Source organism: Rhinolophus sinicus, linkage group LG04 (assembly GCF_036562045.2).
Source record: "Rhinolophus sinicus isolate RSC01 linkage group LG04, ASM3656204v1, whole genome shotgun sequence".
Classification (NCBI taxonomy): domain Eukaryota; kingdom Metazoa; phylum Chordata; class Mammalia; order Chiroptera; family Rhinolophidae; genus Rhinolophus; species Rhinolophus sinicus.
Window position 1 is genome coordinate 147,804,038 of NC_133754.1, and position 19,367 is coordinate 147,823,404.

General features: G+C 31.9%; 1 protein-coding gene across 3 annotated transcripts in view; it reads left to right on the forward strand.

Annotated features, from left to right (window-relative positions):
- Positions 1-19,367, forward strand: part of VPS13A (vacuolar protein sorting 13 homolog A) — a 194,256-nt gene that overhangs the window by 43,226 nt on the left and 131,663 nt on the right. For all 3 annotated transcript variants that reach the window (XM_019736649.2, XM_019736650.2, XM_019736651.2), the window contains exons 14-22: positions 299-361; positions 809-941; positions 1,768-1,862; positions 2,189-2,331; positions 6,606-6,795; positions 6,880-6,994; positions 8,578-8,714; positions 10,560-10,692; positions 13,036-13,153. In XM_019736649.2, coding sequence (XP_019592208.2) covers positions 299-361; positions 809-941; positions 1,768-1,862; positions 2,189-2,331; positions 6,606-6,795; positions 6,880-6,994; positions 8,578-8,714; positions 10,560-10,692; positions 13,036-13,153 — 1,127 coding nt within the window. The remainder of the gene's footprint in view (positions 1-298; positions 362-808; positions 942-1,767; positions 1,863-2,188; positions 2,332-6,605; positions 6,796-6,879; positions 6,995-8,577; positions 8,715-10,559; positions 10,693-13,035; positions 13,154-19,367) is intronic.

The following is a 19,367-nucleotide window of genomic DNA, read 5'->3' on the forward strand; positions in this document are numbered from 1 at the left end:
CAAATAAAATCCATTTTAAACAATGCATGTATGGTATCTTTTAGTATGTGTCTGTAAATCTTGTAGAGTTGTGACTTTTATATGCATGACATGTGTGATTTCTTTGTTCAAAAATTACTTCATCCAAGCTGACATATCTACAAGCATTGCGTCTCAGAATTTAATAGGAATATTATGTTGATGAATGATCTGATTTCTGCTTCCTATTACATCTTTAGTGCATCAATTTTATGTATTCTATACTAAGGTTTTTTATATGCAGTTATTTATGTAAACACATTTTCCTTTATATTTTTAGGAATTGGAAAAAACTCTGGATGTATTTAATATAATTATAGTGAGACAACAGGCGGAAGTTGAGGTAATTCAAGATTATCTTTCAATTAGTAAAAATAAATCTAGAATCCATATAGATTTGACAGGTGCTATGATGTTACCAGTATTGTGCTGTAATAAACTATTTCCTAAAAGGGGTTGAAGTTTGATTCTTCGTGCTGTAAGAATATTTGGTTTAATGTTTTGCCAATTTAAATCAGACAGGTTCTATGGGAAATATATTCTTTCTAAATAATTGGGCTTATCAAGTACGCAGAGTTCATGTGAAGCTGAAAAGCCAGTTTTTGGGGAGCTACCTACTGATAATCCTATCTTGTGTTTGGTTAATGTTACACTTACTGTATTTTTTTTTTCAGTTTGCACTTTGATTACATTGATTCACTCAAGTAGACAAATTTTGGAAATATTAGTATTTCTTTAGATTGTTACATAAATAAAGGATAATTTATCATTTATTTGATATTTATTTTAGGTAAAGAAAGCTGGATGCAAGATTTACAGAGAAGGATCAAAAGATTCAGAGGATAATAAAGGATGGTTTAGCTGGTTGTGGACTTGGTCAGAACCAGATGCTAAAGAACAGCAGGCAGATGTGAAACCTGCAAGTATGTCCATTTTATTTTATAGTAGTGCAGTTAATCATCAAGTCATGGTAATGTAGGTATTCATCAGGTATGAAGATTAAGTTTTGCAGATAAATCTTTCTCATTAAATAGACATTGTAAGTATATATGCATGTGATGTACAATTTATCAATAAAATTACTATTAAAACATTGTAAGTACGTCAAGTAAAACTTAAATATTTTAAAAAATTTTACCAGTATTTGCAAAAAGAGTTTTATACCCATAGGGTTTAGTAAATACATATAGGACAATAATAGATAAATAAAAATTCTAAAAGGGTATAAACCATTGTAAATTATTGTTGGAATTGTTTCTTGGAAAGATTTTTGTTTCCTAGCTAAATGTTTAAGATTATAGCTTTAGAGTCTTAGGGGCTTAAGTTTATTTTACATCCTGGTACAATCACTTATTAGCACTGTGGCCCTGGTAAGTTATTTAGCTCTTTGAATCTCAATTTTCACATTTGTAAAATGGGGGGAAATTACAATTAATACTACATACTTTGTGTGCTAAGTATTTTGCCTAGCATAGTGTTGTTAAGTATCTAATACAGTTAGCCATTTTGTTAGCTCTTGTTTAATACAAATATTTAGAAATTTATGTTGCTGTTTGCATATTTAGCAATTTATATATTTTGAGAATAATCCTTCTAAAACTGCCTATGCCATTCTAACATTTTATGATGATAATTTCTTAAAAACACTATGAAAGTAAAATTTGCATTGAATTTATTAAAGACAGCTAAATTATGGGTTAGTTTTATCTTGTAACTAGTTAAAAACGCAAAACACTTCTTGATTTGTAGGTCTTGAAGAAATGTTGACACTTGAAGAAAAAACTTTACTCTATGAAGCAATTGGCTATAGTGAAACAGCAGTTGATCCAACCTTGCCAAAAACAGTAAGAGTTTTTCCTGCCTTATACCTCAGAGTTTAATGATAGACATGCCTATTTCTAATCCTTTCAAAAATATGTTACTGACTTGTTCTCTGATCTTTTTCTGGGTCTGTAAGTATTCCACTTACTTTAATTTTCAAGATAGGGATAAATATTGTCCTCTCCTTTTAATGTTATGTGGCAATTCTTTAATATAGAAAGGGTTGCTTTTAAAGTATTTTCTGGTTTTTGGAAAGAATAAACTATATAAATAGGATATGAATAAGAGTATTTATTGTATTTGTGTGTGTGTATTTTTTTTAAATTTTATTCTTCTGAATATACTCTAGTTTGAAGCCATGAAGTTTTATGTTCACTTGAAAAGTATGTCTATTGTTTTAAGAGAAAAACAACGAAAACCTCAGCTGTTAGATATTGTAATAGAAGAATTTAGTACTTGGATTGTGCAAAGACCAGGAGCACAAGCAATTAAGTAAGTATTCATTTGTTTTATCTATAAGAAAAAATTTCACTGTAAAATTGGAAGTTAGATTACAATCTTACATCATTTTCTAAGAGATACTATGATTTAATGTATTCTTTTGTATTTTTAGGAACTTAGATTTTTTTCCAGTAATATATATGCTTTGTAAATATTAAAATAATACATGTTCAATAGAAAACTATATGCTGAGGAGACATAGAAAGACATTAAAGGATAATATACAAATCTCAGTAATCTCACCATACGAAAAGAAATGGCATTAACAATTTGGTTATTTATCTGGGACTGTCTTTATTTTACCTTTGTTTTTAAGAATAACTTTATTGATATATAAATTCATATATTATACACTCATCCATTTAAAGTGTACAATTCATTTGTGACACTGTATTGTATACCAAATTACATTGGTATATTTGTCAGGTTGTACAACAGTTAGCACTAATTCTAGAAATATATCCTTACATTTATGGTAAACTCATTTTGACAAGGGTGATAAAATCATTTGGTGGGGAAAGAAGAGTTTTTGTCAACAAATGGTGCTAGGACAACTGAATAATCTCATGCAAAACAATGAAGCTGGACCCCTATTTCATGCCATACACAAGCATTAACCCAAATGGATCAGAAACCTAAATATAGGAGGTAAAAGTATAAAATTCTAACAAGACTATATAGGAACATATTTTTGTATTCTTGAGTTAGGCAAAGACTTAAGTGTTTAATGCAACAAAATAAAAAATAAATAAATTGGACTTCATCAAAATTAAAAACATTTGTACTTCAAAGGATGCCAGCTGAAAACATCTTATCTTATACGAGACTTGTATCAGTAATATCTAAAAAACTCTTACAACACAATAATGATTAAGACAACTCAATCTAAAAATGTGCAAAAGAACTTAATAGACATTTCTCCATAAAAAACATACAGACACAGCCAATTAGCATGTGAAAAGATGTTCAACAGCATTAGCAATTAGGGAAATACAAATCAAAACCACAGTAAGATACCAGTTTACACCCATTAGGATGGCTCTAATCACAAGGACAGATGAGTGTTGCTAAGGATACAGATAAATTAGAAACCTCATAGACTCCTGGTAGAAATATAAAATGGTACAGCTGCTTTGGAAAAATCTTGCAATTCCTGAAAATGTTAAACAGAGTTACCATATGAGGCAACAATTCTACCCTTAGGTATATACCCAAATAATTTAACACTTATTGTCCACACAAAATATTGTCCATGAATACTCATAGCAGTATTGTTCATAATAGCCCCAAAGTGAAAACAAACCAAATATCCATCATGTGCTGAATGGACAGACAAAATGTGGTATATATCCATACAATGGAATATCATCGGGCAATGAAAAAGGACACACTAATTCATGCTATTCCATGGATGAACCTTGAAAATATCATGCCAAGTTAAAGAAGCCAGATAGAAATGGCCATACATTAATATGAAATGGTTCCAGGCATATGAAATGCCTGAAACAGACAACTTCTTAGAAATATAAAGTAAATTAGTTGTTGCCAGACACTGGGGATAGGGAGGGAATGAGGAGTGACTGATAATGGGTTTAGGGTTTCTTTTTTAGGGTGTAAAAATGTTCTAGAATTAGTGCTAATTGTTGCACAACCTGACAAATATACCAGTTCTATCCCCATTGGTCTATATGACTAAACTGCCAACACACACTGTCTTGATTGCTATACTTTTGTATTAAAATTTGAAATCAGAAAGTGTGACTTTTCCAGTTTTGTTTTTCTGTTTCCTGATCGTTTTAGCTATTCAGAGTCAGTTGAATTTCTGTGTAAATTATAGGAGTGTCTTGTCCATTTCTACAAAAAACTCATCATGGATTTGATAAGGATTGTGTTGAATCTGTAGATCATTTTTTTGGGTACTGACATCTAAACAATATTAAGTCTTCCAATCCATTAACATTGCATCTTTCCATTTATTTAGAGCTTCATTAATTCAACAGTGTTTTATAGTTTTCAGAGTGTAAGTTTTACACCTTTTTTGTTAAAATTTTTCCCCATTTAATTAATTGTTTTTGATGCTATAGGGGAGGAAAAGGTTTCCTAGACCCCTTAGGGTCCCTGCTTGGGTCTGAAAATTAACTGACAAAGTCACAAGAGAAAAGCCTGCAGATTTATTTAAGATAAGCTTTATACGAGTATTGACATGGGAGCCTTCAAGAGGAAATGAAGATCCAAAGACTCCTTTTGTGTTTGATTTATTTTTCATTCCTTCTTAATTTCATTTTCTCTGTATATTTTAGTCACTTTCTTAGTGGATACCATTGAGATTACAATTAACATTCTAAATCTAAGGCAATGTAGTTTAAATTGATACCAACTTAGCTTCAGTAACCTACAAAAACTCAGCTCCCATGAAGGTACATTTGTCTCCTTCATGTTATTTTCACTAATTACATCTTACACATTGCATGCCTGTTAACTGAGATTTATGATCATTTTCACTACATTCTACTCTTGCTTATATGGTTTCTGAAAAGATGGATGTAATTCTTATCTTTGCTCCTCTGTAGGTAAGGTGTTTTTCTTCTGGTTTATTTCAGGATTTCTTTTCTTTATATTTGATTTTCTGTAGTTTGAAAATTGGCCTAGGTTTATAGTGTTTGTTTGTTTTGCATTTTTTTCTGCTTTTCTATGAGTTTCCTGGATCTGTGGTTAAACGTTTGACATTAATTCTTAGTCAATATTGTTTAAAATATTTTATCTTTTCCTTTCTTTCTTCTATTGGTATTTTCATTACTCATAGATGTACCTCTTTTAGTTATCCTCCTAGTGCTTGTATATTTTGTCTATTTTTTTAGTCTTTATTCTCCGCTTTCTATATTTTCTGATTCTACTGATATATTCTCTAGTTCGGAGAGTAATTTTCTTAGCTGTGTTTAGTCTTCTACTAAGCTCATTAAAGACGTTCTTGTTATAGTGTTTTTTATCTTTAGCATTAATTTTTGGCTCGCTCTTAGGATTCCCATCTCTCTACTTATATTGTTCACCTGTTTTTGCATGCTGTCTACATTGTCCATTAGAGCCCTTACCATGTTAATTGTAGTTGTTTTAAATTCCTGTTCATTTATTTCCAGCACTCTACCACTTCTAGTTCTGATGTTTGCTCTGTCACTTAAAATAGTGTTTTGTTTTGTTTTTGCCTTTTGGTATGCTTGTTATTTTTTCTTGATAGCCAGACATGATGTACTGGGTAAAAGAAACTGATGTAAATAGTTCTTTAGTAATTTGGTTGTAAGATGTGGGAAAGGGAAAGTTCTGTAGTGCTATGATTAACTCTCATTCTTTTAGTGAACCTATGTCTGCACTGTGACCTTAAGAGTTTCTCAGGTTTTCCTACCCCCTGAGGTGGGTCAGGATGGCTAGAGAGGGCTGGATTAGGTATTTTTCTTCTCCTATATGGATTGGTAGACCTGATTGGAGCTGGGTTTTTTTCCCTTCTGTAGGTCATTTCGGCTCTGATAATACTCCCATCATGTTAAGCTTTGGTTAACTTGGTTCTCTAGAAGGCAGGCTTTGTTAACAAGAACAGGGTACTATGGCATAGTTTTAAGTGGTTTCTTTCTCCTCCTCTTACCTGAAGCTCAAGGAGATTTTTCTCCAGTATTTACTCTGGGAACCTGGTCAGATTCCTGGAGGTATATCTCAGAATATTGTGGAAGCTTCCCTATTGCTGGGTACCCCTTGAGTTTTAACTCTCTGAGTTGTCCACCCTAAGTCTTCAGCAGTTCATCACCTACAGTTCAGGTTTTCCAATCTTGGCACTAGTGTCTGTGGTGGTTCCTTTTTGTGAGTTTCTCCTGGTAAATTGTGACTCCCTGTATTCACCTGTCTGTCTCTCCAATCTTGGGGGCAGTAGTTTGCCCTGTGTCCTGCTCTCTATTACATATCCAAAAAGTTGTTGATTTTTGATCAGCTAGCTTTTCACTTGTTAGTACAGAGTGGTGACCTCCAAGCTCCTTTCATGGGAACTGGAGACCCCTAACCCTTCATAGCTTTTTTATACACCGTATAGAAATTAACACGTGAATCGGGATCTTTGTGAATTAGTCTATTTCAAGTCAGGTGGAATAGTAGTATACTTTCTTTGACATGAGTGGAATGGAGTAGCAGGAAATACAAAGTGAAATTGTTTTCATTAATTTTTATTATTTTCAATTTTAAGATTGTATTGATGGCTAATTTTTGTCCTATCTTTTTTCATGCAGATTTGAAACCAAAATTGATTCATTTCATGTTACTGGCTTACCAGACAATTCAACAAAACCCCGCCTCCTGTCTTCATTGGATGGTGCTACATCACTTTTCCAAATTACTTTTGAGACAAATCCATTAGACGAAACTGTTGCTCAAAGGTGTATCATAGAAGCTGAACCTTTAGAAATGATATATGATGCCGTAAGTATTTTTTAAATTTCTGTTTTCATGTATTTCAATTCGGTTTGATTTTGTGCCTAATTTTAATGATACTTTCTTTTACAGAGAACAGTGAATAGTATAGTGGAATTCTTCAGACCTCCAAAAGAGGTAAATCTAGCACAGCTCACTTCAGCGACTTTGACTAAACTTGAAGAATTTCGTGACAAGACAGCAACAGGTAAAAATGCCAGTATTAGTTTTGGTGAATTAAATACTGAATCTGATACTAAAGTTTTAGTCACTTTAAACTGGTTTTAGTATTTTAAATTTATATTTCTAGACTAAATACAGTTTAAGTGAAACAATTTGGTAGTTTTATATTTAAATGCAGATATAACAAATATCATTTCGTACACTCAGGTCAAACCTATTAACCACATTGAAGTTAATTAAAAAATGTTGTTTGGATTTTTGGAATTCTGTTCATGACAGAAAATTGCCTGTCAGTTTTTTTTATAAAATCATACAGCCTCTTGCAATGGCCTTTTTGGTTTAATCACTGCCCTTACCATTCAACTGTCTTGTGACCTTTCCTAACCTATACCTATTCTGAACAAAATGTTCTGTTGAACCTCATGTGCTCTTGACTGCAGTATGAGATTGTACACATTAAGTAAACTACATCATTTAATGTTTTTCAATTTAAGCTATTCAAAATTATACATAATAGGTTATTTTTAGTTTCTCACAATTCATGGTTAAAAAATTTGGGCCTCATGATATAATTCTTGTGTAGGTTTTTTGTTGTTTACTTTTGTGAACTAAAGTACCTTTCTGTTTGAATATCAGATCCTCTAAACTTTATAAATCAGCGTTGTATATTCATTCAAACTGATTCAGTGGTTACTTAGAATTTTGTCTTTAAGGAGTAATTCCCATCTCATAGGGTCATAATAATTTTTTTAAAAACTTTTATTTATTTTAAGTATATTTTTCCAGGACCCATCAGCTCCAAGTCAAGTAGTTGTTTCAATCTAGTTGTGGAGGGTGCAGCTCACAGTGGCCCATGTGGGGATCAAACCGGCAACCTTGTTAAGAGCACCGTGCTCTAACCAACTGAGCTAACCGGCTGCCCCTGTAATAATTTGATAATTGATAAGAATTTTAGATTTGAAAACCAATGCTGGACTTCAAAACATAAAATAGATTAAGTTGGTATACAAATCATATGCAAGTGAATGTATTAAATTTATTACAATGAAACACCTCAAGTGAATGAAATACGTAAGGAATGGGAACTCTGGTTTGTTGGTTTTTTTGGTTTACATATGATTTTATTGAAGATGATTTAATAATCAGGATTTTTTTGTGTCTTAATATCGTAAAGAACAAGTATCATTGTTCAGTATGGCAGGTGTAGCTGTATTAAGTTCACCAATTGGAAAGAATTATATAGATTCTAATATAGCAGTTATGAATAAATGTTTCATACAACTTAACTTTTTCAGATAGGTGTAAATAGCCCCTTGCTGCTACAATATGTTATCTCCTGAGTTTTACCCAAACTGAGTTTATGTGTTAAAATCATTTATATGAGGAATTATTCTAATATTTTATTCAGTTATGTTTAATTAGGAATGTATACATTGACTAACAAATATTTTTACTTTATATTGAAAATACTTAATTAAATCAAAGGCATTTAAAAATTAATACTAGGTTCACATTAAGACTGTGCTACCAATTTATATATTTAATAATTCTCTATTTCTTGGGTAATTTGAAAAAAATATTCACTGTGAAGATTTAAATTTTCTGCAGGTCTACTATATATTATTGAAACACAGAAAGTTCTTGATCTCAAAATTAATTTGAAAGCTTCATATGTTATTATCCCACAAGATGGAATTTTTAGCCCTACATCAAATCTACTTCTTTTGGATCTTGGTCATTTAAAGGTATATACTAATAATACTTGTTTTAGAATATGGCATTTAGGGTATTTCTTTGTTTAAAATATATTTTGTTTTTTAGACAGTTTGATTGGTGTATTGGTTTTTAGATTTATGGTAAATACTAGGATTTGAGAAAATCGTTTCTGGTGAATACAGTCAAGTTTCATTTAATTGGGTAGTTTTCCTATATTTCTAAAAGTAAAATGAACACTTGAACTCTGCGGGTCAGAGGTGCACCTAAGAATTATATTTATATATAGAATTTGAAAATAATGCTTAAGGAGTTTATTTCCTTTTAAATTTAAGGTTATTATTTGATTTATTAAAATATGTAGAGAGGGAAGAAGTTCTGGAAGTAATCAAATATATCTTCATCCTTCTGAAATTTTTTGTGTATATAACTTTAGATATTGACATTTTATACTTCTTTTAAATAATCCTAAATTGAGAGATGAGCATCTTGCATTTACCTAAGTCATTTCCCTTTCTATCTAATTATGTACATTTTTCTTCCTTAGTTTTGAGTAGAGAATAATGTTTTTGTGTTTCCAGATGTTCAGTGTTCAGTATAGTACCCACTGGTCACATGTGGTTGATTAAGTTGATTAAAATTAAATAAGATAATTCAGTTTCTTAGTCACATTAGCCACAGTCAGGTGTTTACTAGTCACAAGTGGCGAGTGGGTACTGTATTAGCACAGATGGAGAACAATTCCATTATTGTAGAAAGTTCTGTTGGACAGCACTGCTCTACATCATTAAATGTAGAGAATAAATATAATAATTTAAAGACTCAAGAGAGATGGATAACGTTAGAATGTTCTTTCTGGCTAGCTCACAGATACATGCCTTTCCTTTATAGTGACATTCTCCTTTATTCTAGATTTTTATTCTTCAGTTGTTAATTATGCAGACACCTGCTGGATTTACAGTTATAACAATATTTATACATCTAATTATTCATATTTTAATTAGGTTGTGGAACAGGTTGAAGGCTGTATGGTATGGTGGAAAGAGCATACGGTTAGGAGTAAGGGTGTCGATCCAGTTTTGTGATCTTAGGAAATTTGCTTAACCTTTTGTTTAAAATTTATTATCTTTCAAAGAGAGAATCAATTTTGATTGTGTACACACGAGCTATGTAAAATAGAGGGAAAATGCTAAAAATATATGTACATATACATATACATATATGTATAAATAAGAACTTTATATCCACAGCAGTATATAAATATACATACACATATATATGTATATATATAACTAATATACATATATATACGTATGTATATAACTAAGAACTTTATATACTGTTGTAGAGCTGTATAGTGATCTCTAGATGTTTATGTGAAAAAAGTAGTGCGCATAGTTCTCCAATAAAGGGGAAGTACAGATATAGCTTGCTTAGGGTTGCATAAATGGCAGTGGTGGGACTAAAATTCAGCTATCCTGATATTTAACCCTGGGCTCTTAGTTTTTATTATAAAGCTATCTAACTAGTTGTCAACATGCCATAGAAATGTTTTATAAGCTATATTTGTTTCTTGTTTTTAATAAAAAGGCTTATGAAATTTAAAAATTTTAGATGTATTACTCTGCAGACTGGCTTGGTTCCACTCTTTTAATATAAATAATTGGGAAATATAACTTAATAGGTAAAAATTCACTTTATACCTAATCTTCTCATTATATGTGCCATGGGTAATGACATTTCTAATAGCCTTATAATATATGTCATCTTGTGAGTTTACCCTCTCCTATTAACTTTTTATATTCTGGAAGATAAAAACTTTATCTTTTCGTTTTGATGTATTTTGCATAGTCTAAATTATTAAAATTAACTTCAAGGTAACGAGTAAAAGTCGTTCGGATTTACCAGATATGAAACAAGGTGTGGCCAAACTTGAAGAGATAATGCAAAGAGCTTATGACTCCTTTGATGTTCAGCTTACAAGCATACAGCTGCTTTACAGCAGAGTTGGTAAGTGTACAATGAATTATTTATTTTTCATTTTGATGAAGTATTATTCAGTTTTTTAGACAGTTTCTCTGAAGACCTTCATCCTAAATATGTTAGAGCTTTTATATTTTTAATTTAGAAGTAGATAGTAGTAGGAGCAATAGCTCAACTAGGAGTGGTTTTCACCTTGCCAAGAGCCATTGTCAATGTCTGGAGACATTTTTAGTTGTCACAAGTGGACAGTGGGGGCACTACTAGTATCTAGTGGGTGGAGGTTCGGGATGCTATTAAACATCATACAATGTCGAGGAACGTGATCCCACAAGACTTATTTGGCCCAAATGTCAGTAGTGCTGAGATTGAAAAATCCTGATCTATACCAGTATTTTCCAACCTTTGGACAAGGTTGGACAAAGTTGGAAAACATTGGCACATTTTTTAAATATTTGTATTACAGAGTGCGATAACCAGAAGAGACTGTTGAAGGGCCGAGTCAACTAGACTAGGGGCTCTGACTACCCCTGCTGTAAATGATCAGTCAAAGACTGAGGAGGGTTACTGTCTTAAGCATACTTTAACCCCATTCACTTTGGTATACTGATCAAGAGTCTGTGATACAGATGAAGTTTTTTAGATGAAGTCAACAGAGCCAGAAATTCACTTGTCAGAAGCCACTAAAGGATAGTGAGAGATCCCTGACTAACTGAGCCCTCTGTCCGCTATGTTCTGTTGCTTCTGAATCCCTGAAGTGTTAGTGATCATTCAGATAATTCAACAACGCTGCATCGGTGGCTGTTTTAGAGCTCTATATGCATGTATATGGTCAAATTTTAATTTTCTGAGCTAACTAATAAGAGGAGAAGCAGTAGAAAACCCAAAGTAATGGTTATTTAAAATGTTAGTTTATATAGGACTAGAACATTTTGATTTTATTTCTTTAACTATAATTACTTGAGGATAATGAAATTGGTTTATGTTTTTATCATATTCCAGTTGGTGTAGAAGGAACCCAGAAATATAGCGGGTGGCAAATTTATAGAAAATTCATGAACTTGCTTTCAGGGAATATGTTATTATATTTTGGTATGTTTGATACATTTTGGTCACTAGTTTTTGAAGTCCATTAACTATACTTAATATTTAAGGTAGATGCTTTGTGAAAAAAATTTTTTAAACGTATCATTATTGTCTGAAAATTATTAGAATTTCTTGGAATGTTTTTGATAAGCATTAACTATTCTTAATTAAATCTTTTGAGCAAGGTTTTTTGACCTTGGGTTATTTTATGTACTTGTCTTAGATTCTCTTGATAAATACTCAAACGTAGGCTTCTAAATATCTTATTTTTTTTAACCTGTAAATTGAGAAGGGAAGGAAATATTACCATAATGCTGTTGGAATTTAAAAACTGTAGAAAAGTCCATTTTACTACCTATCTCTGAAAGTCTAATCTTTCATTGGCTTGGTTTTCCTTGACTGAGGATTTAATCTGACTCATGAGATTATTAGATTCAAATGAGGTAATACATATAATGTATTTCGGTGTATATTCTCTTGTTGCTTTTTTCAGTATATGTGCCTAGAGTATAGGGGATGTGCTTGTATGGTGTTTATGAGTAGGAATATTTGTGAATGCATTTTTTACATGACTTACATAGTTTTATATCCTGATTTTTCCTTTCATTTACCGGTAATATTTTGGGCCCTTGAATTCATGATTTTTATTGGTTATCTACTGTTCTAAGGCTATACTGTCAGTTATTTAGCCATTTTCCTTATTAAACATGTGACCCTCACTGTAGTGAGGGTTACAAGAGGGTCACATTTGTTGTAAATTTCAGCCTTACTACTCACTAGCCTTAGCAAGTTCTAAATTCTTTTGAGTCTCATTTTCTATAAATGGGATGATTATACATCATTGTGAAAATTAAATGCAAGTTTAAACATTGCCTAGAATAGTGCAGTTATAAGTCTTGAATAAATGGTAGCTTTTATTAGTTAATACTGAAGAACTGCATTCTTCCCTACCTTGCCCATTATTGCCTTAGAGCCATGTTGTTTTTTAGGTAAGGTATCTGGTTGGTATAGTGATTATCAATGGATGCACAGTAGATTTGATTAAAATGTTTTTTAATAAGCATTTTTGCTATTAAAACATAGTCTTGTGAAGCCTCAGAAGGAAAATGAGAGGGTAAAGTGTTTACCTGCTGACTGTGTTCCTGAGAAGGTGATAGTATTATCTAGATGTGGGATGAGTCCCCTGTATCATGCAGTGTGTGACTATGAAGTATTAATAGTAATTTTAGATTTAGTGTGTTTTTCAAATTATATGTGTGTTAAATATGTACTGTTTTCTGTAATTAGGTGATAATTGGAAAGAAGCACGAAAACTCAATGTATCCGAACAGCATATTTTGGTACCTCTGCACTTCAACTTGGAACTCTCTAAGGCCATGGTTTTCATGGACATAAGGATGCCTAAGTATGTATTGTCTGTTTTATGTGATTATAGATTTTCTTGGTAATTTTATAGCTAAGGAAATACCATATTTGATTGATTCTTTGTGTGTGTGTGTGTGTGTGTGTGTGTGTGTGGTAAAATATACATAACAGTGCATTCACATTGTTGTGCAACCATCACCACAACTTTTTCATCTTCCCAAACTGAAACTCTGTACCCATTATAAATATTAATGTTCCCTCCCCATTACCCCCAGCTTATGACAGTCACCATTCTATGTTATGTCTCTATGAATTTGACTACTGTAGATACAGTTCATCCTTGAACCCCAGGCATATGAACTGTTCAGCTCTCCTTATATTCAGATTTTTAAAAATAAGCATACAGTTGTTCCTCTGTATCCTCAGGTTTTGCATCTGCAGGTTCAACCAACCATGGATCAAAAACATTATTTTCGATCTGTGTTAGGAATCCATGGATGTGGAGAGCCGAGTTAAGTTATATGAGGATTTTTGACGGCAAGGGAGGTCAGCACCCCTGATTCCCTGTGTTGTTCAAGGGTCAGTTGTACTTCATATAAGTGGAATCTTATAATATTTGTCCTTCAATGTCTGGGTTATTTCACATAACATAATGTCTTCAGGGTTGATTCACGTTGTAGCATATGTCAGAATGTCATTTCTTTTTAAGGCTGAAAAATAGTCATTGTATGTATAAGTATATATCACATTTTGTTTATTCATCTGTTAATGGGTATTTGGGTTCTTGTAATAATGTTTGGCTGTTGAAATAGTGCTGCTATGAATATTGGTATGCAAAAATCTGTTTGAATCCCTGCTTTAATTTTCTTTTTTTTTTGTATATACCCAGAAAAGGAATTGCTGGATAATATGGTGGTATTCTTTTTCTAATTTTATGAAAACTGCCCTACTGTTCTCCATAGCAGCTACACCATTTTATATTCCTATCAGCAATGCACAAGGGTTCCATTTCTCCCATTTCTTTACCAACATTATGTTACTTTCTGCATTTTTTAAATAATGGCCATCCTAATAAGTGTGAAGTTGTATCTAATTACAGTTTTGAATTACCGTAACGATTAGTGATGTTAAGTATTTTTTCATGTACTTGTTGACCATTTATATATTTCTTTGGAGAAATGTCTTTTCAAATCCTTTGCCCATCTTTTAATTGAATTTTTTTGTTATTGTAGGAGCTTTTGTTTTGTTTTTTAATATATCCTGTATATTAACTCCTTATCAGATATGTAATTTGAAACTATTTACTTTTATTTGTGGATTGCCTTATTTATCACTCTTTAGACAGTGTTCTTTGATACACAGAAATTTTAAATTGATGAAGTCTAATCTTTGTTGCCTGGGTGTTTGGTGTCAAATTCAAGAAATTATTATCAAATACTGTGTCCTAAAGCTTTTTCTATATTTTTTTCAAAGAGTTTTATACTTTTAGCTCCTATGTTCAGGTTTTCCATCTATTTTGAGTTAGCTTTTGAATATGGTGTAAAGAACAAGCTTCATTCCTTTGGATTTGAATATCTAGTTTTCCCAGCTCCATTTATTGAAAAGACCGTCTTGGTACCTTTGTCGAAAATCATTTAACCACATATGTAAGGGTTTATTTCTGGGCTTTCTGTTCTATTCCCTTAGTCTCTGTGTTTGTTTTATGCCAGTACCATCATGTTTTTATTACTGAAACTTTCTACTAAGTTTTGAAATCAGGAAGTGTAATTCATCCAACTTCATTATTTTTCTAGATTGTTTCGGCTATTTAGGGTCCTTGAGATTCCATATCAATTTTAGGGTGGATTTTTCTATTTTCACAAAGTATGTCTTTGAGATTTTGCTATGAATTGTATTGAATCTGTAAATGCTTTGAGTTGTGACATCTTAATATTAAGTCTACCCATGAATACAATATGTCTTTTTGTTTATTTGTTCTTTATTTCTTTCAGCAGTATTTCAATATATGTCTTTTACTTCCTGGTTTAAGTTTATTCTTTTTGATGCTATTGTACATGGAATTGTGTTCTTAATTTCCATTTTGGATTGTTCATGATTAGTGTATAAAACTCATCTGATTATTTTTCAGGGTTGAGTTTGTATCCTGCAACTTTACTAAATTTATTTATTATAATATTTTTGTGGAATTGTTAGGGTTTCGTGCATATAAGATCACTTCATCCTCGAACAGATGTAATCCAAATATGAACAGTCAATTTTACTTTTTCCGTATTGATTTGGATGGCTTTTATATCTTTTTCTTCCCTAATTAGCCTTTCTAGAATTTCTAATACTCTGTTGAATAGAAGGTGATTCAAACCGTCATCCTTTATCTTGAGGATAGAGGAAAAACTTAATTTTTCTCTATTATGTTAGCTGTGGTTTTTTCATATATGACTTTTGTTATGTTGAGGTGGTTTCCTTCTATTATTAATTCATTGGGTGTTTTTATCATAGAAGCATGTTGAATTTTTCAAATGCTTTTTCTTCATCAAGTGAGATGATCATGTGTTTTATTTTTCTTTGTTCTACTAAGGTGGTGTATTATATTTACCTATTTTCATACGTTGAGCTATCCTTGCATCCCAGGAAAAGTCTGACTGGGTTTTGGTGTATAATCCTTTTAATGTGCTGTTGCATTTTGTTTGCAGGTATTTTATTGAGGATTTTTGCATCAATTTTCATAAGAAATATTGCTCTATAGTTATTTTGTAGTGTTTTTGTCTGGCTTTAGTGTCAAAATAATGCTGATTTCAGAATGAATTAGGAAGTATTCCTTTCTCTTAAATTTTTTGGAAGAGTTTGAGAAGGATTTGTGTTATACTTTTTAAAATGTTTGGTAGAATTCACCAGTGATGCTATCTGATCATGGATTTTTTTGTTGTTGGGAGATTTTTGATTACTGATTCAATCACCATGCTAGTTATAGGTCTCTCCAGATTTTCTGTGTCTTTTTGGTGTTTTTTTTTTACAATTTAGTTTTGATAGGTTTCTGTTTCTGGGAATTTCTCTACTTCATCTAAATTATTCAATTTGTTGGTGTAAAACTGTCCATAGTACTTTCTTACAGTCTTTCTTATTTCTATAGAATTGGTAGTAATGTCCCCACTTTCATTTCTGATTTCAATTTTTTTTCCTCAGTCTAGAGATAAAGGGTCTTCAATTTTGTTGATGGTTTTTGAAGAACCACCTCTTGATTTTGTTGATTTTCTCTATTATTTTTTAATCTACTTTGTTTCTTTCTGCTCTAATCTTTATTCCCTTTCATTGAGTTTTGAATTGGTTTGCACTTCTTCTAGTTCCTTGAGGTATAAAGATAAGTTGTTGATTTATTTCTTCTTGATTAATGTGTTTACAGCTATAAATTTCCCTCAGCATGGCTTTTGCTGCATCCTGTATATTTTGGTACATTGTTTTTATTTTCACTTGTCTCAAGATATTTTCTCATTTCTCTGTGATTTCTTCTTTGACCCATTGTTTAACAGTGAGTGTGTTGTTTGATTTGTGAATTTTACATTTTTCTTCTGGTATTGATTTTCTGGTTCCATTCCTTGTTATTGGAAAGGATGCTTTCTATTATTTCAATCTTTTAAAATATTTTGACATTTATTTGTGACCTAACATAATGGCCTATCCTGGAGAATATTCTATGTGCACTTAGGAAAAATGTGTATTCTGGTGTTGGGGTATAGGAGCGTGTCTACATATGTCTCTTTGGCTAAACTTGTCGATAGTGTTGTTCTAGTTCTCTGTTTATTGATGTTCTTTTTGGTTGGTCTGCCAGTTATTGAAAGTGAAGTATTAAAGTCTCATGTTATTGTAGATATAGTTTTCTCAATTCTGTGTTTGACTCATATTTTTCAGCTCTGATATTTATTGCATGTATGTTTGTAATCGTTATATCTACTTGAAGTGACATTTTTTGTCATTGTAAAATGTCCTTCTTTGTCTCTTTTAACAGGTTTTGACTTATGGTCTATTTTGACTGATAATTATTATAGCCATTTTTGCTTTCTTTTGTTTATGTTCATGGAATATCTTTCAGACTATTGGAATAACTTTCAAATTATTTGTGTACTGAGGTCTCAAGTGAGTCTCTTGCTTGTACAGGAGCTTTTTTATTTTAATCCATTCTGTCAATTTATAATTTGATTCGGAAGTTTAAACCATTTACACTTAAAGGAAATAGGGAAGGACTTTTGTCATTTTGTTACTTACTTTCTGTATGTCTTAATAGCGTTTTGTCCTTTATGTCTTCCCTTACTGCCTTTGTGTTTAGTTCATGTTTTTGTTGTTACATAGTTTGATATCCTTTTCTTTTCCATATGTGCATATTCTATAGAAATTTTCTTATTATTTATCAGGGAAATTGCATACAACATTGTAAAATTATAACAGTATTTAAAATTGATACCAATTTTAATTGCACAGAAAACTCTACCTTTTTACTCCTCCATTCCCTTCATTTTATGGTACTGATGTCGCGAATTATATATTAATATATTGTGTACCTATTAACAAAGATTTATAGTTTTATGCATTTGATTTTTAAATTCTACAGAAAATCAAAAGTGGAGTTACACTCTAAAACTATAATACTTGATTTTATATTTATCATGTATTTATCTTTACCTAGATGTTTTATTGGTAGCTGAAGCTTTCAGCCCAGGATCCTAAGTAGAGAAGTCTGTTGAACTGTTTAGATGATTTAGTCCTAAATAGTTTTAGACTGTAGCTAGTACCCCTTTCACCTCTTTCCACCACTACTTTTTCTCTTCCTTGCAAACATTCAAACTTCTGTCAGAACTATTTTAAAATTATTCTATGTGAAATAAGTCAGACAGAAAAAGTCAAGAACCATATGACATCACTCATATGTGGGATTTAAAACTGAAAGCAACAAAGGAACATGACAAAGGAACAAAAACTCAGGCACAGACAGCAGTTTAGTGGTTACCAGAGAGTAAGGGGGAAGGAGAGATTATAGAAGAGTTTGTAAAGGGGGTCAAATATCGGGTGATGGAAGGAGAACTGACTCTGGGTGGTAAACACAATGTGATATATAGATGATGTATTATAGAAATGTACATTTGAAACCTGTGTAGTTTTACTAACCATTGTCACCCCAATACATTTAATTAAAAAAAAGGTAACCAAAGACACATCTAAAATCTACCAATCAGTTTCAAAGAAATTGTTGGTAGAGATTCAACAAAAGAATACTCACATAGTAGTAGTGCTGAAAGGTTTGTGCCTCCATTATAGAAAGAAGGATAGAGGGAAGTAGTTACATTCTGGCCTTCCTACATGCTGTGCTATATACCAGGTTCCAACTACTTAATATTCTCGCCATGTGAAAGGGAGAGACCTAAGAGAAACCTACACCTTACTTTGTGGCCTTTTAAATTATAATGACTCTTTCCACTAGCAAACATTATACAGCATATTAATTCTTATTCTCCTAGACTTTCTTCTTCTAGAAAATCTAACTGCATTCTGAGAATTTTAAGGCAGAGGAATGTCAGCAATCTCATTGAGGTAGAAGGAAAGAAAGCCATTCTACACATTTTGTTGTTGTTTTATAACCCAGCATAAGGTATAGTTTGATTTTAAGTGCAAGTCTTAGGTTCTTTGGTTCCTCCTCAAGTTTCCTCCTGCCAATTAGCTGTTGTCTGGTATTTCTTGTAAAGTTTGTCAGTATGTGATAAGCACAAAGATGTAAGTGATTTACTGGGGTAAATGTATATGTATGAATTGATCTATTTTTCAGTATTTTTTTTATTACTTTCTATTTGGTACCTATAATAGAATCTAGGAAATTATGGGATGCCGGACAAAAAGTGATATTACTGATGGAAGTAATACTTACTTACCTTGCTTTCGATTCTTCTTTTAGTATATGATTAGGGAGAATTTACGTCCTGTAATGAAAGGAGTATGTGTACTTGTATCAGTCATTAAAATAGCTGATTAAAATGTCTAGATAGATAGATAGATAGAGGAATGCAAGGTCACGTGAAATTAATTTAGTGTAACAGTCAGCAAACGTTTTTTGTAAAGGGCCAGATAATACATACTGTAAGCTTCAAGTCCATCCTGTTTCTGTCACAACTACTCAACTCTGCTGTTTAGCATGAAAGCAGCCATAAACAGTACATAATGAATGGGCGTGGCTGTGTTCCAGTAATACTTTATTTACAAAAATAACCAGCAGG